This window comes from Lepidochelys kempii, chromosome 11, assembly GCF_965140265.1.
Source record: "Lepidochelys kempii isolate rLepKem1 chromosome 11, rLepKem1.hap2, whole genome shotgun sequence".
Lineage (NCBI taxonomy): Eukaryota > Metazoa > Chordata > Testudines > Cheloniidae > Lepidochelys > Lepidochelys kempii.
In genome coordinates this window covers 50187804-50212001 of record NC_133266.1, presented here as the reverse complement: position 1 = coordinate 50212001, position 24198 = coordinate 50187804, and the positions used below count along the sequence as shown (strand labels likewise).

General features: G+C 40.4%; 1 protein-coding gene across 5 annotated transcripts in view; it reads left to right on the top strand.

The window, feature by feature from the left end:
- CALCRL (calcitonin receptor like receptor) overlaps positions 1 to 24198 on the top strand; it is a 95119-nt gene that overhangs the window by 62996 nt on the left and 7925 nt on the right. For all 5 annotated transcript variants that reach the window (XM_073306116.1, XM_073306117.1, XM_073306119.1 and 2 more), the window contains 6 exons: positions 2091 to 2217; positions 4017 to 4170; positions 6032 to 6092; positions 6200 to 6266; positions 20021 to 20239; positions 20629 to 20670. In XM_073306116.1, coding sequence (XP_073162217.1) covers positions 2091 to 2217; positions 4017 to 4170; positions 6032 to 6092; positions 6200 to 6266; positions 20021 to 20239; positions 20629 to 20670 — 670 coding nt within the window. The remainder of the gene's footprint in view (positions 1 to 2090; positions 2218 to 4016; positions 4171 to 6031; positions 6093 to 6199; positions 6267 to 20020; positions 20240 to 20628; positions 20671 to 24198) is intronic.

Here is a 24198-nt window from a genome sequence, read left to right as displayed (position 1 = left end):
TTAAACCGCAAAGACAAAAACAAAATTATATCCACAGAAGACCTAATAGAATATAATTTACAACTTAATTCATATTCATAGCTGCATTTTGTGATTTGTGCTTTTTCTATCAATTTTTTTTCCAGAAGATTAACCTTTGCCAATTGTTGGGACCAGATTCTAACATCCTTCCTCATGTGAATTAGCTGCTTGCTCCTTAAGTGTGGTCCCATTGACTTCATTGAGACTGCATGTGGAGTAAGGTGGTACTCAGCTTGAACAAGGGCTCCACAATCTGGTCCTTAATGATTTAGGCCTTGTCTACACTTGCAATAGCATGCAGCTACACACCACAGTGAAAGGCAGGCTGTGTCCACTGTGGTGTGTAGCAACATGCAGTAGTGAAAGGCTCCAGCAGGGAGATGCCAGAGCCATTCTCCGCCGCCTCTATCCTCCTAGAGCCTTTTCCTATTGCCAAAGCCTTTCACTACAGTAGTGAAAGGCTCTGGCATCAAGACACTACACTGCTAAAAATAGCTGCATAGAACATGGAGGCACTATAGAGAGAGGTGTAGGGTATATACTCTCGGGTTCAGTCACGTAGGGCATTCTACTCACCTAAGTTGTGCCTCACTGTCTACACTGCTATTTATACACATGCTCGCTGGGCTTGCAGCGTCTATATTGTGTCACCACACATTAGACTTAACCTTTACTGGCACGGGTTCCTCTACGGTCAGCTCTGTTTACCTGTGGGAAGCTTCATACTCCCTTCTGGTGCCTGAGCAAAAACTGTGAACAATGCATAACCATAATTTTATAATGCAGATCTTTACAGTATGACTTGAACAGGCATAGAATACACCTATCTAACCGTACTGGTGACTGTCTACTTAACTTTTTCCTTTCTTCCTATGTCTCGCATGTCTTCAACAGATTGCCAGTCACTGCACCTCAACTCTTGCAAAGATACTGTAAATACATTGCTATGAAAACATTATATTAATCTGTATCATCTTCCTGGCTCAAATATGGAGCAATATTTGTCCAGATTTTAGGTTTTCTCGGTGTGCTGTTTGTAAAGACTAGACAGCTGGGGGTTTTCCCTCCCTTTCCTGATGCGTTCAGACGTGGCGCTCACTAACGTGAATTGATTGAAGTCTGGCCTCCACACCAGTAAACAGTCATTGGAATTGTGATAGCTTCTCCCTTTTCCATTAGAATTTCTCTCTGTCCATTAACGCTACCGTCCTCCCCTCCCCCCCCCCCCCCAAAAGGAAGGTAGGTGGGTAGGGCTGTACTGCAACATTTCCAGTAGCCACAATTCCACCCCATTGCCAGAGCCTTTCCCTGCCGCATGGAGCTACAGATGTAGCACCTGTACCCTACAAGCCACTGTAAGTGTAGGCATAGTTTTCGACCACTGTAGTGCTCCCTGGACGTCCAGTGACACTTCTCCCGAAGGCCGCAACCCTTCCTCTACCTCTTTTGCAGAGGCTAGTGCTAGGAGTGATGCTCACCCCGTACAGAGTCTTTGCGCTCCCGTGGTACTTGGACTCCCATGATGCTCAGCTCCTGCACTGAGGGTGCAAGAGGTGGCGATTCTTATTGCGGTGATTCTCTCCCTTTTCACACTCACACAGGCCCCTGGCTCTTAGAGAGAGGGAGCCTGACGGTCAGGAGACCTCGGTTCTGTTCCTGTCTGTGCCACACCATGGACTTGCTGTGTGATTCTGAACAAGGATACTGGGTTAGATGGACCAATACTTTAGTAAATGCTATTTTCCTGTGTATGAAAATAATTGGTGGGGCGTACGCTTTTAAAAAAATAATTTGGCATGGAATAAAATATCACCTTGCAATAGTAAGTAAACATGTTTTTCCAGACCTTTTTTAGCTAATTGCTCCAAAGCAAGTGCTTTTCTTATAAGCATAATAAAACGTGTTGCACATGGTTTGCATTATACAGCCAAATGAAAATAAAATCAAGGATAAAGAAAATCTTTACCTTTCACAAAATTAAATTTATTATTTTAAAATGAGTTGGCAGAATAGTTAATATGAGGCTGAGAACTCATATGTATTAATTTGCTCTTGTCTCTCTTTTCTAGGAGCTTGAGTTGCCAAAGGATCACCCTACATAAAAATCTGTTTTTCTCTTTTGTTTGCAACTCCATCGTTACAATAATTTGGCTGGCGGCAGTTGCCAACAACCAGCAGTTAGTTGCAACTAATCCAGTAAGTGAAAGTGGATTTGGCTGCACTGTTGATTTGTGTGGAAAGACATTTAGTGATGGAAAATATTAATAAATTAGATATCATTAGTTCATGACATCATGTCTATCAAAGCTAACATTTTTGAATTGCAGTAAGAATTTATTCATTCTTTAAATAATGCAACAGATGTCTGGTCAGTTTGGCCAGCTAAGGTTTGTGAAGGCAAGGGAGTTCAAAATCACATGGATCTTTATTAAATAGATAGTATTGGACTACATTTCTGATTTCAGTTTGGTATTGTGTGTCATGCAGCTAGATCTCTTGTATTCTTGCACAATACTAAAACAATGTCAGGAAAGTAGTATGATCTGGAAGAATGATTTAAACGAAGTTATACCAGGGATGAATTTGTCCTGGGGTTGGCAGTCAAGAAGTCTTGAGTTCTAAACCTGCCTCTGTTATTTGCTTTCTTTGTGGCTTTTGTTCCACCCCCACCCCTCCTCCCCCTTTAAAGTTGGATAATGACACTTCACTGTCTCATGGGAGTGCAGGGCAGCTAGCGAGGCTTAAGTAGTGAGCGGTAGATTGTATAGCCCTTGTTCATTTCTGAACACTTACATAAAAAGTGCTGGTCATTTTCAATACTCAAAAATACTTCCATTTAGATACAGTCAGGTGCCTGATGGTTTAACCTTGCATTTCACTCCTTAGCAGTAACAACTAGAAAATTTACTGGTTAGCATACAGTAGATATCTTTTTTCTTCTGGGTGGTCTTAGATATAATATTTCTGGTATTTACTCTAAGGCTAGCTATACATTAAAATAGCTCTGTCATGTGCTGCTGTCTGCTTAGCTTATCAAGGGAATGATTATTCTGAGCAATCCCATGAATCCAAGCTTAGATGAGTTTTCTCCAGTGGACAGGAGAGGTAGTGGTTTCTAAGCCATTTAGAATTTTGCCTGGACTATTTCAAAAGAATTTAAGATTATGCTCCAGAACTAAATAAAAATAAATGCATCCATAGTGACTGGCTTTCCTGTCACACACTACTGGTACAACTCCAACATCTTTAGTGGAATGATTCAGATTCAGACTGGTATGGGGGAACTTGCCTGTGTAATGTTACAGTAGGATAAATGTGTATGGGCCTGATTTTGATAGCATTCACATTGGTGTAGCATAGTAGAAGTAGACCAGTGCAAAACTGTGTGAGAGGAAAATTACACCCTATTAGACTGTCTTCGTTTAGTTCTAAAGTTTAGGATTAAGTTTTGTAGAGAGGACTGGGGCAAAAAGTCTAAAAAGCTATTACGGAGGTGAATCTCCTTCTTTCGCTGAGGAGAGTGCATGCACTGTTCCCACTGGAGGATACTGAGAGGTAACTGAGAGGATAATGTGGCCTAATCAAAGGATCTTCTTCTCAAAGATATTACTTACCATCAGATACTTTTCACAAAGATTTGAGGAATCTTTATTTACCTGCATTGATTAATTTACATCAGTGTTGGCAACATGAGGAACCTCTGAGGGGAAAACGTCATCATTTTAAAAGATTTCCCTAGGTCCATTATGTTCACCGTGGTGTTGGAAGCCTTCAGCATTCATCCCAAAAATCAAGCCAGCTAATAAAACTACAGTCTCTTTTGTGGAGTCATCCGGATGTCACCTTTTGAGTACTGCGTTATGAATAACACATATCAAAGCAAACTTTGTAGCAAAGCAGAGTGATGCAATAAGTAATGCTTCCCTCTTGCCATTAAATCTCTTGGAACCATTACAAACTAACTATTCAAGCTGTATTCTTTGTTTTTTCCACAGGTTAGTTGCAAAGTATATCAGTTCATTTACCTGTATTTAATGGGTTGCAATTACTTCTGGATGCTCTGTGAAGGCATTTACCTGCATACTCTCATTGTGGTGGCTGTCTTTGCAGAGAAACAACACCTGATGTGGTATTATCTTCTCGGCTGGGGTATGTAATTCCATAGGTTGTTCTCTTTAAAAGAAAAAAAACAAACAACTGCTGCCTCAAGATTTCTTTCTTTTTTTGGGGGGGGACCATCATTTTTAATTTAAATCTATAAAACTAATACTATGTACGCATATACTTCAACAATGTATACCAGATCAAGTTTGTTTCTCTGAAATTAAATATGTCCTTACTGTTTTAGCAAAGCTTTCTGCGCATACTTCTGTCTTTGCTAAAAGGCAGATTATGTACTGGAGAAGTCAGGAAGTGACTCCTCCTTTGCATAGAGAAAAGCGCCTCTTACTATGAAGAGACAATAAGAAGTAATTATTCATTGTTTCTCATCTTGAAGATGTTTATACAGGAATGAATGTTTGTTTCCTGAGATGTCTCACCAGGCCTAGGGTGGAGGAGGGTCAAAACTGAATTGGGGAAGGCCAAGCATTTATTTTTCCAGAGGTTCCGCTTGACCTGTATTGTTCACAAAGCAAATAGAGAACTACTGTAGGTAAAGAGCTTACGTAAAAAAACCCACCAAAGACCACAAACTGAACATGACAAATTAAGGCAGTGTGGGATAGCACTTTCACAAAAGGCAGGACTCAGGCTTCTGGCTGTATTTGCACAAAGCTTTCAGGCCAAAATTTTCTGAAGTGACTAGTGATTTTGTGTGCTTCAGCTTTTGGTTGCTCATCTTGAGACGCATTCAAGAGGCTTGATTTTGAGAGCATAGGTGTTCAGAAGTTTCTGAAAATCAGGCCCTTTTACGTTGTCTCAGATTGGGCACCAAAAATCACTGTTCAAAATGTAGGTAATTAGGGATTCAATAAAGTATTTTAAATCTCTTTTCTGGTAGTTTTATTTTTATCAACTCAAGTACTATAGATCACTAAAAATAATTCTAGAGTCATTTTAATTAACCCTGTTGAGACTGTGAACTTTTATGCATATCCTGTTAAGAATTAATACAGCTTGCAGTCTGGAAAATGTCAGTACAGTTGGAGTTGTACTTTTTTAAAATGCCTTTTTGTTTACAATTTGACCTAAGATTTATTTATATAGACAGATTCAAATTTCGTAATAACACAATATACTGGACTACATTTCTGTATGACAGGACATACATTGGAGCAAATCAAATGATGTTTTGCTGTATAGTGCTATATAGTTTTGTACGTAGCATGGTCAAAGTGAAAAAATATAAGATTCCCACAGCTGATGCAAATAGTTGCTTCCTAGTTATTTTCCATGTACTAGAAACCAACAAAACACATAAAAAACATAACCAGTAAAATTGCATGGCTATTCATACTGCAAAACACCAGTGAATTAGAGGGGGGCTTGTCTAGCCATCTACACAGAATTGCACTGATATACGGAAACATGCCTAAAAATGAGCATTAATTTTCAAGTGTGAGAATGAAAACAGTAGATTAAAAATGTTGTTACATTAACTTACCTGATCTGATTTAAAATTTTCAATCTGTCTTCCTACTCGAGGCCCTCATCCAGCAGAGCTTTAAGCATGTGCTTAATTTTACAAAGTCAATGGGTCGACTCACTTGCTTAAATGTTTTGCTGGATTGGAGCCTTACTTGCTGCACTGTTACTCAGGATTAGATTTTTCAACACAGATGCTTGCTACATCAGGCCTTACTCTGGAAAAGTCTCATTCAAATCGAAAAGTACCTGAAATCAGTTATATCTGTGTGCCTGAGTGAGGCATGCAGGATGAAATTAGGTTTATTATGTGTATTCATTCATTATGTTTAAAATTTACTCATTGCCACTTTAACAGTTCTTTTTTTGATGAAGTCAGAATTAATCTTTGAATTAGGCTGATTTATAAATTTGCTGTTCTCAGGATTCCCGTTGATCCCTGCCTGCATACACGCTATAGCGAGAAGTCTGTATTTCAATGACAAGTAAGTAAAATCTCAGGTTTTGTTTCTAAAAATGTAACATTTTCTTTCAAGGAGAGATGATAATTAATAAAAAGCCCAAATGTTTATTCTTCCCATTTTCTCCACAGCTGCTGGATCAGTTCTGAAACTCATCTGCTGTACATTATCCATGGTCCTATTTGTGCTGCTTTAGTGGTAGGCGTTTTTCATATGATCATTTGTTTTTTCTTGTCAATTTCCTGATTGTTCCTAGTCTTTTTACAGAATGGGTAGGATCAATATCTCCCACCACAAAAAGGGTGTGACTGTGAAGACAAGAGGACAGATTCACTAATGGTTTAAGTGCAAAACACCAGTGAATGTATGTTACGGGTCCCCTTCTGTGTCCAATCAACAGAGGATAGAGTATGTTACAGCCCTCAGCTACAGAGTTTTCAAGCTGCTGCATGCTTTCAGCTCATGCTTTTAGTTCTGGAGGCCCTTAGTTCAATCACCAGTGTGTAAGCCAAGATGGCAACCATCATGTAAGCAGATTCAATTCCATTGTAGTCAGTGCAGTTGCATTCATGCCAATGATGAACTTGGGCAAAGTTTTGCTAAGGTTTGCCAGAAAATGACTTCACAGTTGGAAATAAATCTCCCTTTCTTCTTTTTTCTATGCTTCTGGTAATGAAAATATTTTACTATACTGGTTGTTGATAGTACTTGTGCTGACATAATGGATAAGTTACCTCTCTTCTGAATCTAAACAGAGTTCTTGTCTAATTACTGTGGTTGCCATTCTTAGTTTGATCAACATGGATCACAATTAATTACAGTTAGGTCTTGTCTACCTGAGAGAGTTTCTCTGGTGTAACCTATGACAGAAACGGATATAGTTAAATTGGTACAAAGCCCTGTGTGGACATACTTATTTCAGGATAAGAGTATCTTTCCTTGATTTAGCCTAAATTGACAGGGAACAAGTTTAAGTTACACTAAATATAAGGTTTCAGAGTAGCAGCTGTGTTAGTCTGTATCTGCAAAAAGAAAAGGAGTACTTGGGGCACCTTAGAGACTAAGAAATTTATTTGAGCATAAGATTTTGTGAGATGCTCAAATAAATTTGTTAGTCTCTAAGGTGCCACAAGTACTCCTTTTCTTTTTACAAAATATAAGGCACTTTTAAACCAAAATAAGAGTGTCCATGGGAGAGGGGGGAGAAATTGCATTAGTTTAACTATATCAGTTTAAAAATCAATTTAAATTAAACCAATGCAACTTTCCCATGTAGACCAGGCCTCAGAGGCACATCAGAAGTTCTCCCATATATAGTATCTCTGGCAAAGATACAGTGTCAAAAGGCAAAATTTTCAAAAATGCCTAAGTCCCATTTTCAAAAATGATTTAGGCACTTAACGGCCAGATTTCCAAGGGCAATTGGAGACTAAAGATGCACTTAGATGAATTTTCAGAAGCACTTTAACTATGCAAGCACCTAACTCCCAATGAAATCCAAGTTGGGGCCTATCTGCATATTTATGTGCATAAATACCTTTGAAAACCAGGCCTAAGTCCCACTGACTTAAAATGAGATTCAGTCTCTTAGGTACTTCAGTGTCTTTTGAAAACAACTCCTAAATCACCATTTCTGAAAATTTTCCCCAAATGTCCAAGACCAGAAAGTATTGGCACTAAACAAAAATAAAATGAGATTTTCAATTAGGTCAAAATCCTGTGGCCAAATTTAGTATTGCGTAACGACCTGAAAGTGGTTCCATGGGGGATGGTGAGAGAGAGAGAGGGAGGGGGAGTGCAGAGAGTTAGGTAAGAGTACAACTGGTTGAAACTTGGAATTTCTGTTCTAGTAGAAATTCTGATATTTCAAAATAGGTTTTTGTTCCATTTCAGAACTTTGTTTTGAATTTTTAAAATTTCCCACTAACAGGAAATTTCACGAACAATGGTTTTAAAAAATTGAATTGTTATCAAAAGAAACTGAGCGGCTGGCTGCCTGGACACCTGTGAAGCAGGAAGCCTAGCAGCCATGAGAGCCCTGGCTCAATCTGGAGCTTCCAGACTGCCTGCTGTGGGAGCCATGTCCTCACTAGGGCTAGGACTTCCAGGGTCACCAGGCTCTCAGTTCCATGGCAGGGAGCCTGTGAGCCCTGACATGGCTGCTCTACCCTGAAGTCTCAGACACTAGAAGCCTGGATCTCCAGCCCTGGGTCAATCGGTATAGTGGGGCTGCCCTGAAGCCATTGACCTTAGATGCCCTGGGATCTTTGGCCTCAGTGCAGTCTGTACAGTGGGACTGGGGACCCTGGAAACCTCACCCCCCAGCAACCTTCGAGGAAACCAGGCAAGTTTCTGATGGACCCCTGCCTGTCATTCAACAAAACTTTGTTGAACCCATGATGTTCCCATGAAGCATTTCAGGTTTGACAAACTTTTCACCAGAAAATTCCCAACCAGCTATAGATAAGGGGCTTCGCCTCCACCCCCGCAACAGGAGCAGAGGAAAGAACAGGTGAGGCAGGCCCTGACTAATAATCCTGTGAGTATGTGAATCCATCACCCAGCCCCTTTCCATAAGATGTGTAAGGGTATGTGTTCTGCCTCTGGAGGCTACTGCAGCAGGAGGGAATATGATTCTGTTCTATCTTCTACCTCCCACCCTCACTTGCCTGCGTAAAGTCTATCTACTAGAGTGTACAATTCAATGTTTGTTAAATCACAAACACAAATTAACCTGTGGTGTAAGTAATTGCATCTCCACTGAAGTAAATAGATGTTGTACCCACCTACACCAGAGCTGAATTTAATCCATGGAATTTTGGCTTTGTGATATCACTAATCAAAGGAAAATATGACTCAAGGGAAAATATCTGGCTGATTAAAGAAAAAATTTCTATTTTATATATACATACACAAGCACAGCTATCTTGGCAATTAATAACTATAAAAAATGCATATAAAACTCTGCTAAACTGTTATCCAATGATAGTAACATTTTATAAATTAGCCTGAACATGTCAATGACTCTACACGTTAAAATAATTCCTGTTAGTATAAGATAATCAGAAAACCTAGACTGGCTGACCTCAGCAAAATTAGCATGTGAAAACACACCAACTTTAATTTTTCATATCATTTTCCAATTTGCCCAAGGCAGTTTTGTTAACAATTAATAAATTGAACAATGTTTTGGTAAATAGTTCAAAGTTGCCCCTGAGGCTGAAATTGTTTCGATCTGCATGTCATCTTTGTACAGAAGACAGAATGTGTGGGCCACTGATTATCTCCAGCCAGTTGGTGATATCTCATAATGTTCATGAAGTGTGTCAGCGACTGAACCTTTAATACTTATCACGATCAGTTTATTCGCTTTGTTGTTAGCTGGTTTGGCAAGGGGCTTTGTTCAACTTCCTTTCAAATTTTGTAACTTAGACACTTTCATACAGAGAAGACAAACAAAAAGTTGGTGTATTTAAATAGGCCAACACTGAATGCTTTTTGTAAGTCTGCTCCCACTAGGGTGACCTGATGTCCCGATTTTATAGGGATAGTCCTGATATTTGGGGCTTTTTCTTATATAGGCTCGAATTATTCCTCCACCCTCTGTCCTGATTTTTCACACTTGCTGTCTGGTCACCCTAGCTCCCACTGAAGTCTAGGGGAGTTTTGCCACTGATTTCACTAGACTGGCACTGAGCATGTCTGAAAATCCCACCCTCTAAATCCATTTACTTTTCATGCATCTGTTTTTATTTATTTATTCTTTTTTGATCATCATCAACGATATTTATACAAAGTGGAGGGAGGTTCTAGACCCTCACTGTCTCGCTCCTTCTTTTGATGCCTGCTTTGAAGCCATTTGTTCTCATATTATAACCACTCTAAATTCCCTCTTGAGTGTCACAAATGCATGACATCACAATTACTTTCATGAAATTACTACAGGACATAAACTCAATATCCAGCATTATGAGCCCAGCTCTCAATGACTGCTGCAAAAGAAATTATACTGGGAAAAATGCAATTTGTCACTTTCTCCATGAAAATGACTGAACCTTTTTGACTCCAACATTCCAGAAAACATTCTCTCCTAGACTGAGAACAAATCTGACAGATTTCAGCCAGGAAGGAAAAAAGATTGAAAATATTATAAGCAACTGAAAATTATCCCTTCGAATGGAAACATTGGTCCCACTTTAACCAGGGGCCAGATCCAAACTTGGACCTGATTCAATAACCACTAAAGTCAATGGAAATTATATCAAGCCCTCTAGATATTGTTACCTGGTCTGTCTACCTTTAATCTCAGTTTTCTGCCAACTAAAATAAGAAAATAGGATTTCTTCTCCCCCTCACACACCCTCCTAGGACAGAATACTGAACCCACTGGTCAGCCTATTATCTTAGCTGTTGAGAAATGTTTGCTGAGGAGGTCCATGGGGTACATAGATGCTGTGGGTACTCATGCCCTCTTTACAGGTTGATTAGCTAGTGAATTAATGTAGTTGAGAATCACTTGCCTTTGTCCCATTCCAAACCCTCTCCATAATGCAGCACAATGTGTTCCTCTGGAACTGTGATCCATGACCAGTGGGACATGGACCCCTGCAGAGATTCCCTGTATCCTGCCTCCCTCTACCCTGACAATCAGGTCTTCCATACCAGGTAGATGTTGTGGCTGGAAAGTACTAGGGCTTTAGTATTTCCTCTGAAAACCAGTTCTAAATCCATCTAACCTTTCCTCTCCCCAGCATATATAGAGAGTGAAATCCCAGCTCAATTGACATCAGTAGGAATTTTGCCGTTGACTTCAGTAGGGCCAAGATTGCAGCCAGAGAATGCATGTCACTCTATTTTATACTAATATACTACTATTTCTTTAATCCAAAACTGTCTCGTCAAGGAGATGTCATGTACGTAACTATGCTGTCAGTTCTAAAGCTGAGAAGTCATTTGTATCTACCTTAGTTTATACCTTTGAGCTCTGAATTTCATGAAAACTAGAGCACCTTACAGGGTCTGGCCTTATTTGCCAAATTTCATATCTTCCTCCCTCCCCTCCTCCCCCAAACCAATCAATATCAAAGATAAACGGGCACAAAGTACCTGATCCAAAGCCTATTGAAAGCAATGGCAAGAATCCCATTGATTTCAGTGGACTCTGGGTCAGGCCCAAACTGCCCAGTGTTGTTCCCATCAAAGTCAACAATAAAAATGCTCTTTGATTTCAATGACAGCAATATCAGGCACAAAATGTGTTTGAGGCTTGTAAATCTCTATGTCCAACTGCTTTTATTTATTTATTTGGTTGTTTGTTTATTTAAATGTATGTACAACTTTAATATTCCTGCATGAATGTTTAATGAAAAGTAGGTTGAAAATGTGGATCTTATTCTCAGTATAAATTTTCTGGGCACTGAGGCAGGAAAAAATATGGATGTAGAGATGATGAAGACTGAACAGGGTTGTAAATCTTTCCCATGACATGTGCGAAACAAAAGAGATCCTTTTTGAAAGGGTTACTGTAATTTCCCATCCTGATAATAGTTAGATGTTATACATTGATTAAAAAAAGACAAGTCAGGGATAAAGATGGAAGAGTAAATGCATTTGCTTTGGCTGTGTAAGCAGAACCCTCATTGCTGAAGCAGTTTGACTGCCAATCCAATGTCCACACTTAACTAAGCATGACCTGCTTTAGTACAACTGTAAGCAACAATATTAAGCTAACAAGGTAACTAGAGGAAAGTGTTTTTTCTCCTTGTAGGAGCAACATCTTAAAGACCACAGCTGGGACTTTCAGAGCAGGAGCCAATGGGAATTGGGTTCCTAACTCCCTTAGGCTGCTTTGAAAGTCCCACCCTCCATGAAGTTAACAACGATGCTTTTAGAAGCCATGCTATTGTGTTATTGATCAAATCTACGCCCAAGAAAGGAGCAGCTATAATTTGTATCTTGACTGGAGTTGTCTCTAGTTGCCCAGTGAGTTGCAAATGTTTGCCTAAAGAGTCATGAATAAAGGAATAGCAGGAGAATGGGGAAATGGAGGCCGATGTCCATTTCTCCAACTGACGAGAATCACTGATCAGAGTGGAAAAAAAGAATAGCAGGGGTTTTTAATTTAAGTAAAAGCAGTTTTGACTTCAGCTATATTAACAAATGAATTTTTCTGTGCCAAAGTTTTTATTTTTGCCACTGAAAAGGACAGATTTTAAAATTATTTCTACCATTTATAAGAAGGAACATGTTACAATAGTTTAGTGTATTTTTTCCTTGACAGTTCTTTAAATAAGGCTGAAGACCACAATTCGGCAAGATAGCTAACAAGACAAGGCATCCGATGAAGTGAGCTGTAGCTCACGAAAGCTTATGCTCAAATTAATTTGTTAGTCTCTAAGGTGCCACAAGTACTTCTTTTCTTTTTGCGAATACAGACTAACACAGCTGCTACTCTGAAATCAGTGAGGTATGTAACTTTAACATGAGAGGCAGTATGGTCCAATGGATGAGGCACTGGACTGAACCTCATCAAACCAACCAACCTTATGTTTCTACCTTTGCCACAGATTTGCTGTGTGACCTCGGGCAAGTCATTTCCCTTCTGTGTACATCTATTTGCCCCTCCCAACCTTTGTCTGACTTGACTTGTGTAAGCTCTGTGAGGCAGGGACTGTTTTTTCCTATGAGTTTGCACTGTACCTCACACAATGGGACTCTAAACTCAGTTGAGTCTTGTAGTCATTACCATAATACATATAGTGATCATACACATGTGAGTAGTCCCATTGCTGTCAATGGGACTATCTGTGCTTAAAGTTTTGCATGTGCTAAAGTAACTTCCTGAATCAGGGCCTGCCTTTGCTAATTTTGTGAGAAATCAGGCCATCAAAATCTCTCTGCGTTAGCATTTTGGAAAAAGTCTCTATTACCGGCAAAAGAGATTATTGAATATTTCTGCTGCTCCTTTTCTCAGGTCTGCACTCTACTTTGCCACAAAACTAAACCCATTTATCTGATTCATTTATTTTAATATCTGCACTAGTTAGCCTTGCAAATTGTGTGAATGTGTTTATGGTGGGAAAGTGGCATGCTCTATTTTAAAATATGAAGTACAAGCACTAATAAGATTTTATGAATGAAATAGTTCTGTTATGAGCTACTCACCTTTAACTTTTGTTAGTCTAGTGTTTAATTAACCTTCAAGCTGAAGATCTGTGTTAAAAATATTTTGTACTAATTCAGTCAAATTGCCAAAGCTTCAGAGGTATGTGAACTACAAGTTCAGAGAACCACTTTGTATTAAAGTAATAGATCTAAGTGAGAGAGCTTAAAATTAGCAATGAAGGAAGGACATATTGTTGGAATGTACAATAGGAAGTTAGACGAGGATGGTAGGCTGCCTGAAACCTAAATAAATCTCTTGGGAAAGAATCAGAAGACCTTGATTGCCTAAACAAAGCTAAAAGGTAGTTGCTAGTTTCCAGCAGAAACTCATGCAGAAGTTTCCTATGTAAAGCAATTTCCTATTAAATTGATTTAAATAGCTCATAAGTGGAATATAAATAACATGGCACATCCACCTAATACCATGTTGCTGAAACCATGAGTGGCTGTTTATTATGAGTTCATAATTTACGTAACAGTAATGCTGTTGTATACAGAACACTACCACATTGACGCCTGGGTTGTTTGAGGTTGCTAACCAGGTCACAACTTTATTATAGTGAGACAAAAAAGATCTATATCCTAGAGGAGGAAGTCCTGCTTGTTGTAGAAAGAAGAGCATTTGCTTGTACTGGCTCCTTCCCCTATTCCTTGCATTGGTACACCTGCTGGGAGATCTTCCTCATCTCCCCATGCTGTTGGTATCTAGACCAAGTTCTTAAATACGGGATCCTATACTGGTAATGGCTATCTGCACCAGTCAGCCTCTCATTCTTGTTCGGAGAGATGGGATTGCCATACAGACCTCCCCCATGAGTCTGGGTGGTGATTAACTTGATGCTGCTTCTTCAGGAAAAAAAAAACCAATTTAGAGAACTAAGTTTGGAAAGCTCCTTTTGTCCCTAAACAGCTTTATACAAGGGAAGTTAATCAATGGTTTGGCCAATAAGGCTACTGTTTGGAGGCAAGTGCCCTCAGCCAGAGGTATTGCTGTCTTTAAAGGGACTTATCCCATAGCCAGGAAGGAGAGTCATTATCTCTGCCCCTTACAACATGTCTGAGATTAGACAACTGCTGCCATTATACAATAATACATGAAAATTCAATGCAATGTTGTCCATTTTATCCTCTTCTCTGACCTTGATTATTTGTCTACCTGGCTGTGCTTATACTGTGAGCTCTTCAGGGAAGGAACTATCTCATCTTGCCACAAATAAATAAACAACAATAATTAACAGTTATATATTTGTTACACTTGCATCTTCTAATGGTTTGTTTGCACACTCATTGTTTTTATTAGATTTAGGGGACATGCTTGTGAATGAGACCACAAGTTGTTTGTTCATTCACTTTTGAAACATATAGAAATATTAGCAACAAAAGGTTTTACTGGGAGAGGTAAAGAGGACCCCAAATTCTCATTGACCTCAGCAAAATGTATGGTTGCTCATTACTTTTTGGGATCACTCCTTAACAATGAAGCAAAGGCCCAAATCCTCAAAGGTCAATGGGAGATCAGTGGGAGGTAGGCACCTAAATGACTTTGAAAATCTGGTCCAAACTCCCAAAATATTCTCTTATCACTTTGTGCTATATGGTAAAATAACATGGAGAGTACCATCACACCATTGTAGCTAATAGAAATGTCATTTAATTTACAATACTACTGAATAATCTGAGTATTTGCCACTTTTTCTATGCCTTTAAGTTATAACAGCATATCCAATGGATCTACTTAGAAATGGTCAAGAAATACTTTTTTTTCTTGTAAAAAGTTTTGACTAAAATTTAAAAAAATCATTTGTCCAAATTTCTCTTTCAAATGTTTTGGATTCTCATTGAAAAATCAAAACTGACAACAGAATTTTTTCCCAGTTTTTGGCTTTTTTGATTGATGAAAACTGGAGGGGGAGAATCATTTTTTGTGGGGGCGGGTACTCAATGAAAACCGAAACATTTTTGATGAAAATGGATTTTTTTTTCTTGAAAATTTCCACACATTTTATGTTGAAAAAAGTTTTGATCGAAGACTTTTGATCAGCTCTAGACAGCAGGGATGCAATTTTAGTTAAACTGTAATACAAAATCCATTGACTCAAAAGCCTGCCCCTTTGACTTTGCTACAATAAAAGGCTGCTGACCACTGGGAAAATTGAAAATGTAAATTTTAAAATTGTATGTATCTGTATGCTAAAAAGGTGAGTAATAATTTTATAGCTTTTTTTCTATCGCTGTGTATTTTGTGATTGATTTCTGAGAGCAATGAATGCCTCATAAAGTGTACACATTCAGAATGACAGGCTAACGGCTGCATCAGTGATTTTTCTATTTTCACAAATGTTCAAAAAGCTTTTTATTTCACTTGTCTTTTCCGCTGCCATAGAAAAATTTGTTGTCTACGTTATACTCTTACCTCTTGTCTACAGTGAAGGTCAAATCCTGCTCACTTTACCCATGTCAGCAGTCCCGTAGAGGTTACCAGCACTACTCACTTGGGTAAAGCAAAAAGAGTATATGACCTTATCTGGAAATAAGTTGGCACCTTTCTAGATAACCACACTTAGACACAAGTAGAAGATCCTCCTAGACAGGCTTTACTCTGCTACAAATCTAGAGGGGCAGGATGATTTGGTAGCTATGGCACAGGACTGTGCATTAAGAGCTATGGGTTCTATTTCCAACTCTGCCTCTGACTTCTTGTGTAACTTTGAGCAATTCATTCTGGGTTTGTCTACATCAGGGGTGGGCAAACTATGGCCCGCGGGCCAGATCCAGCCCCTTAGGGCTTTGGATCCGGCCCATGAGATTGCCCCCCGTGGTAACGCAGGCCCCGCACCACTCTCAGAAGTGGCCAGCACCACGACCCTGGGGCCCTGCGGGGGAGGGAGCAGATGGCTCTGTGCATTGCCCTTGCCTCCAGGCACTGCCCCCCGCAGCTCCCATTGGCCAGGAACGGGGAACAGCGGCCAATGGGAGCTTTGGGAGAGGTACCCAAAGGCATGGCAAAGGTAGCATGCGGAGCCCTGTGCCCCCACAACTCCCCCAGGGGCCGCGCAGGGATATGGTTCCGGCCACTTCCCGGAGTGGCGTGGCGTGGGGCCAGGGCAGGCAGGCAGGGAGCCTGCCCTTGCCCCGGTGCTCACCACTGCCACCCCGGAACTGCTTTAGGTAAATGGCACTGGGCCAGAGCCCGAACCCCTCCTGCACCCTGCTCCCCAACCTCTGCACCTCGCACCCCTCCTGTACCCCAACTCCCTGCCCTGAGGCCCCTGCCACACCCCGCACTCCTCCTGCACCCCAACCCCTGCCCTGAGGCCCCTGCTGTAGCCAGCACCAGCATGCACCCCAACCCCCTGCCCTGAGCCCCTGCCACACCCTGCACCCCTGTGCACCCCAACTCCCTGCCCTGAGCCCCCTGCAAACCCCACACTCCTCCTACACCCTGAGCTCCCTCCCACAGTCCGCACCCCTCCTGCACCCCAACCCCCTTCCCTGAGCCCCCTCATACACCCTCATACACCCCGCATACCTCCTCTGCCCCAGTTCCCTCTGAGCCCGTTCCAGCACACCGCACCCCCTCCCACATCCCGCACTCCCTCCAGCCCCCTGCCCCGGCCCTGCATACAATTTCCCCACCCAGATGTGGCCCTCAGCCCAAAAAGTTTGCCCACCTCTGGTCTACATGGTGCATTACTGTGCAGATGGCTTTGCACATGTTCCATTACTTCTTCTTTGTGCTCATGACAGTTGGTAGCTGAAAACCAATATGGATCACTGATGGTCTGTGCTGGCTGTGTGGAAAATTGTGCAAGACTCGGCATGATGCTGGATGTGGGCTGAACTGTGTAGGAGTGCACTGCTTTACTCAAGCCGTATGAGTCAACCGGTGACCCAGACATGGCCAAACACTTAATCAAAACTTTAAACTGTGCTCACTGAGCCAGAGGGGAGGAAAAGACCAAGAACCTGGACTTTACATGGTCCAGCCGGAAATGCTGGAGTTTACTTTGTCACTTTAGAGTAGCCCAGCAACCACTGACACCATGCTGATTTCTCTGAGTACTAACCAATAACCAATCACCTGCTTTGCGTGGGAAAGACACCTCTGGAAAAAGAAATTAAGAGTCAAGTCCAGAGTACGTGGAGAATCTTCCAAGGCAACACATATCCGGAGCTTGCCCTGAACCTTTCATAGTTCCACGGCTGGACAGAGTGCTTTATAACATCAAGTCTGACACCACTGCCAGCTAAGACAACATCCTTCCAGAGTTCCTGAAACATCTTGGCCTATGCCCCCATTCTTGGCTGGCTCAATTCTCCAAAAAGGTCACAATGAAGGAAGACTGCTGAAAAACTGGTGCATTTCAAAAGTCATCACATCACATCCTCAGGGGGTCATCAGCCTCCTAAAACTTGGTAAAGACCCAAACCAGGCATCAAGCTACCACCCGATATCACTGCTTTCTGTGTGTCTCAAGGTTCTAGAGTGCCTCATTTTACAGTGAATAACACCAGAGGTTGAGAATATTTTTAATGTCGAGCAAGCAGACTTTCAACAAGGTCGAAGCACACATACTAACCACATTAATTGAAAATGGTTTTCAAAGAAACCTGAAAACAGGTGCTATTTTCCTTGACCTCACCGCATCATACATGGCACACAGGTCTACTTGTTAAAATATGAAGAGTCCTCCAACCATGGGTTACTGATGCCATCAAACAGCTACATCTAAGACAGATGGTTCAGGGTGCATGTTGGTGAGAAAACAAGTGCTTTGATAAAAACAGATGAGCAGGGTACCCCAAGGGTCTGTTCTAGCCCCCACCTTGTTCAATATATACATCAGTGACCTGCCACCAACCCAGTCATCTATGCAGACAATATCTGCTGTGGACTACAGGCTCCCACTTTCTATAAGTTGGAGAATACCCTGAGTGACGAAGCTGCAAAGCTGGCCAACTACTGCAAGACATGGCACCTTCAGCCTAGCACCAGCAAGACAGTCTCTAGAACATTCCACCTCCACCATGCCAACACTAAGAGGGAATTAAACATCACAATGAATGGCCAGAGGCTGAAGCATGAAGCATACCCAGTTTACTTAGGTGTGACCCTCAACCAAACATATAAAAGCCGGCTGAGCAAGATAGCAGTGAAGGTCAAGACAGGCAAAAACCTTCTCAGCAAACTGGCAGGTTCTTCATGGGGAGTGGATGCTCCAACCCTAAGAACCTCAGCCCTTGCCATCTCGCACTGAAGAGCAGAATACTGTGTGCCAGTATGGATTCAGGAGGCACACACCAAACTTGTTGTTGTGCAACTCAGTTCAACAATGTGCATAATTGCAGGAACTCTCTTACTGACTCATCTTCTATGGCTTCCAGTTCTGAGCCACATTGCTCCCTTACATCAGGAGGGAGATTGCAGTAGACAAGCTGCTTGAGAAGGTACATGCCAACCCACACTTGCCCTTGCCTTTTTGTCCACGTCTTCCATCACAACATCCACTGTGGTCGAGGCTGCCATGCCAGAATGTGACAGCAGAGTCTGTGTGGTGGGAATACAAGTGCTTAATATCAACCACGAATAAGTTCCTCTTCAGAGAACCTTCTGCTCACCTGCCTGGCTTCAACCTGCCATGTCATCTGTGGGCCCTTCTTAACCAATTCCAGACTGGGCAAGGCTTCTGTGCAGCCACCCAGCACTGCTGGGATCTTTGAGACAATCCAAGATGCAGCTGTGGCGCAAATCTAACAATGACACACATTATTGAGGTGTGCCCACCAACCAAATTCAGTGGTGGGCTCTGAGCTATTGCTTGGCTCAGCGAATATGCAAATACTAAATAAATTAGTGTGTACCACCTGAGATATAAATTCTAGTGTGCACAAGCACCTTGTACACTAGGGAACTTCTAGGGCATGCCAACAGGGTCCAGGTGGGCCAGTGAGTGTATGACATGCCACTATGCACTAGAATTTACATCCCACTGGTGTACACTAGCACACTATGTAGACAGCCTTTAGAAACTGATTAAATCAATCACCTTCAGCTGACCCAGGATCAAGACCTTACATTAAATCAATCCCTCTGTGTCTAAATTCCCAATTAGTAAAATAGGGATTACAATTCTTTTCTGTTGCATGAGCATGTTGTAAGGATTTATTTATTAATATCTAGGAAGTGGTTTGAAAACCTTGCATGGAAGCTGCTGTAGCTATTATTTTACATACCGTGATATAGTCCACTCTCTTCATAATCCAGCATCCAAGATTGGTCCAATAACTTTGGGTGAAATACTGGCCCCTTTGAAGTCAATAGTAAAATTTCCATTCACTTCAGTAGGGCCACGATTTCATCCATTCAGATTAACATCCTGATCCTGGCACCAAAAACTCCCACCGATGTTAATGGGAATTTTGAATATGCAAGGAATGTAGGATCAGACTGCTAAACTGCATGCCTCTTTGGGGGTGAGTTCCTGTTTTGTTATACAGGTACAAGCTTTAAATAATTATGCATATATTGCATATGTGATTATGTATATAGAATCACAAGGAGAAAGTTGTCATGAGAAGAATTAATCTCCAAGTGCAAAGTGTAGATCCAATCCAGACAGAAGAAGTTTCAGATGCTCCATTTTGTTATAATGAAAACATGTCTAATGACATAACATATAGTCTGAGTTTTCTAACATGTAAATGTTTCCATTGCTTTCAGTATTCAGTACAAAATAATTGTAGTCTATTCTATCAGACTATTACAAAAGCAATTTCCTTTCTTACAGGTGAATCTTTTTTTCCTGTTGAATATTGTTCGAGTTCTCATAACCAAGCTCAAAGTCACACACCAGGCAGAATCCAGTCTATACATGAAAGCTGTGAGAGCTACGCTCATTCTAGTGCCACTTCTTGGCATTGAATTTGTGCTGTTTCCATGGCGACCAGAAGGCCGTATTGCTGAAGAAGTATATGACTATGTGATGCATATCCTTATGCATTATCAGGCAAGAAGCTTTAAGTTGCACTTGTTCCCTTGAGCTAGACTGTACTTGCAATATGACTGCAAATAAATGAATGACAAAGGGAAATTCATTAATTTCTAAACCGTTTTTAGATCTTTATAAAAAAACTTCTGCTTATTAATAGTCTTATATTTCTCATTTCATTTAGATTAATCCTTTAGGAGGAATGAAATGTCATGCTAGCGTGCTGGCCCAATAGACCATCTGTATTATTAGTAATAATTCACTGAGTTTAGATTTGAAATGCATTTTTCCTCTTTGCTTTCTAGATCTGCGTTTTATTAGGGGTGTGTTACTGTGTGTGTGTGTTCTTGTATTTCAATAAATCTGTATGTATTGAAAAAATCAAGAGAAAACTTTTTATTTTGCAGGGTCTGTTGGTGGCTACAATTTTCTGCTTTTTTAATGGAGAGGTAGGTACAGTAACTGATTTCAATTTATTTAACTTCCTTAATTTTGGTTTAGAGTTAAAAGAAATTGTTTTGTTGTTGTTTTTTTAAATCCACCACCCCCATTTGTGATCCCAATGACAAATGTAAAATTGTAAATAGAAATTTAAATTTACACTTCTACATTTTAAAATAAGTAAAAATGTTAGGGATAAAGTATTTGCGAATAACTTACCTAGCAAGACCTGAATTTAGGCTTGAGTGTTGCCTCTAAAATATTTCATGAAATTCGTAAGGGTTTAAACCTATTAGGTGTTGAGCAGCCTAAAATTCTCTTGATTTCAGAAGTAATTAACGGCACTCAGCACTTTTCAGGTTAGTATCCATATAACAATAACAGCACTGCTATGTGGGAAAAAATTTCAGTACTGACAAATAAAATCATAAATTCCTAGTGGACATGTATTCTCATCCAAGAAACTACCAAACTGTCATCATTGTGTCAGCCTTACCCCCAGCAAGGCCTTGAATTGGTCCTTCAAGGTCAGGAATGAGGCACACTTGTGGGACAGAACTGGAAAAATTGTTGCTTTCTAGGAAATTACTGCTCTGTAATTAGGTTGAGGTCTGCATCCGTAGAACTGTGAAATGGTACCTTTCATGAACACTGACTTTACTGTATGAAATGGAGGTAAAAGATCATCTCTTTTGGTGGTGTTTCAGATTTTTCATTTTGGGGGCAGAACTTTGGGCTTATGTTTTGCAAACAGCCTTTTCAGCACAAGTGGAAAAAACATTCAAGGCCAAGGCTTTGTAAACTTTCTATATTTGGGCCATCAAAAAGTTTTCCTTGCTTCAGTTGGACCTCCATTCTTCTGGGAGTCCAATCCTGCCCTTCAGGTGACTACTGAGCAGACATGCCAAACCCTCAAAAAACCCACAGAAATTGGGCTTGTTTTTGGCTTAATTGGCTTGTGAGTTGCTTCTGGCTAGTTTTTGGCTTGTAGCTTGTTTGGCTTGTAGCTTGTTGCTTGTTGTAGGTTGTTGCTTCTTTCTTTTGATCGGCTCCTGGCAAGCAGGGGCAAGGGGCAAGTGTGCGGGGGAGAGAGTCAGGGGTGCACAGCAGGCCCACCATTGTCCCAGACTGCACACTTCGGGGGATCTAGTCACATAGAGTGGTGGGTTCTTAGGGATTGGCTTGTTTGGGTCTTGTTTTGAAATGGGATTAGCTTGATTTTTGGCTTATTGTGAAAGTTGAGGTACCTATTTACTGCATGAAAGTTGGCAACTGTGCTACTGAGGGCACATACTTGCTCCTTCTGAAGTCAAAGGACTATGCCCTAAATCTTCAGTGGGCTAAGGCCCTGACCCTGCATCACAGAAGTTAATGGAACTTTGCCACCAGTTTTGTTTTCACTAGCAAAATAAAGCAATTTGGTACTTTTCCCATAGTTCTATCAGGGAGACAGTTACTGATCCAGCAGGCACCTATTTCTACACAACTGCTTATTCCCACACATAATTCAATTACAGTATATGTGAGTAAGCAGACGTGTGGAAGTAAGAGTTTGTAGGATTGAGCCTTTAGGTATTTTTAGGGCTGTCAAGAGATTAGAAAAATCAATCACAATTAATCGCACTGTTAAACAATATTAGAGTACCATTTATTTAAATATTTTTGGATGTTTTCTATATTTTCAAATAGATTGATTTCGATTACAACACAGAACACAAAGTATACAGTTCTCACTTTATATTTATTTTGGATTACAAGTATTTGCACTGTAAAAAAAACAAAAGAAATAGTAGTTTTCAATTCACCTAATACAGCGGACCCTTGCTAGAGCGTGGATTCACATATAGCACGGTCGCAGCGTTGGATCCCAAATTTAAATATTTAAATTGGGATCCATAGTAACGTGGCCCCCGCTATAATGCGGTCCCCGCATTAACATGGTACTGCACATGGATCCCGAACCCTGCATTCTAGCAAGGGTCCGGTGTACAAATACTCTAGTGTAATCTCTTTATCATGAAAGTTGAACTTACAAATGTAGAATTATGTACAAAAATTGCATTAAAAAATAAAACAATGTAAAATTTTAGAGCCTACAAGTCCACTCAGTCCTATTTCTTGTTCAGATAATTGCTCAGACAAAGAAATTTGTTTACATTTGAAGGAGATAATGCTGCCCACTTCTTGTTTACAATGTCACCTGAAAGTGAGGACAGGTGTTCTCGTGGCACTATTGTAGCCAGTGTTGCAAGATATTTACATGCTGGATGCGCTAAAGATTCATATGTCCCTTCATGTTTCAACCACCATTCCAGTGGACATGCATCCATGCTGATGACGGGTTCTGCTCGATAACGATCCAAAGAAGTGCAGACCAACACATGTTCATTTTCATTATCTTGAGTGAGATGCCACCAGCAGAAGGTTTTTTGGCGGTTCAGGTTCTGTAGTTTCCGCATCAGAGTGTTGCTCTTTTAAGACTTCTGAAAGCATGCTCCACACCTCATCCCTCTCAGATTTTGGAATGCACTTCAGATTCTTAAACCTTGGGTCAAGTGCTGTAGCTATCTTTAGAAATCTCACATTGGTACCTTCTTTGCGTTTTCTCAAATCTGCTGTGAAAGTGTTCTTAAAATGAACAAAATGTGCTGGGTCATCATCCAAGACTGCTATAACATGAAATATATGGCAGAATGCGGGTAAAACAGAGCAGGGGACATACAATTCTCCCCTAAAAAGTTCAGTCACAAATTTAATTAACCCATTATTTTTTTAACGATCGTCATCAGCATGGTAGCATGTCCTCTGGTCTGGTGGCCAAAGCATGAAGAGGCACACAAATGTTTAGCATATCTGGCATGTAAATACCTTGCAATGCTGGTTACAAAAGTGCCATGCAAACGCCAATTCTCACTTTCTGGTGACATTGTAAATAAGAAGAGGGCAGCATTATGTCCTGTAAATGTAAACAAACTTGAACAAGAAGTAGGACTGAGTGGACTTGCAGGCTCTGAAATTTTACTTTGTTTTGTTTTTGAGTGTAGTTATGTAACATCAAAAAATCGACATTTGTTAGTTGCACTTTCACGACAAAGAGATTTCACTTCAGTACTTGTATGAGGTGAATTGAAAAATATGATTTATTTTGTTTATCATTTTTATAGTGCAAATATTGGTAATAAAAAATAATATACACTTTGATTTCAGTTACAACTGAATACAATATATATGAAAATGTAGAAAAACATCCAAAATATTTAATATATTTTAACTGGTATTCTATTGTTTAACAGTGCGATTAAACTGTGATTAATTGCGATTAATTTTTTTAATCATGATTAATTTTTTTAGTTAATCATATGAGTTAACTGTGATTAATCGACTGCCCTAATATTTTTATTAGGCATTTAAGAATGTATGAGAAACAGATAAATCATTTGACTAATAGAGAAGAATTGACTCAAGTGCACACCCAAAATCTGAACTAACCAAAACTGAACTGCAACTTTCCTATGGTTTGGATAAGTTTCTCTCTC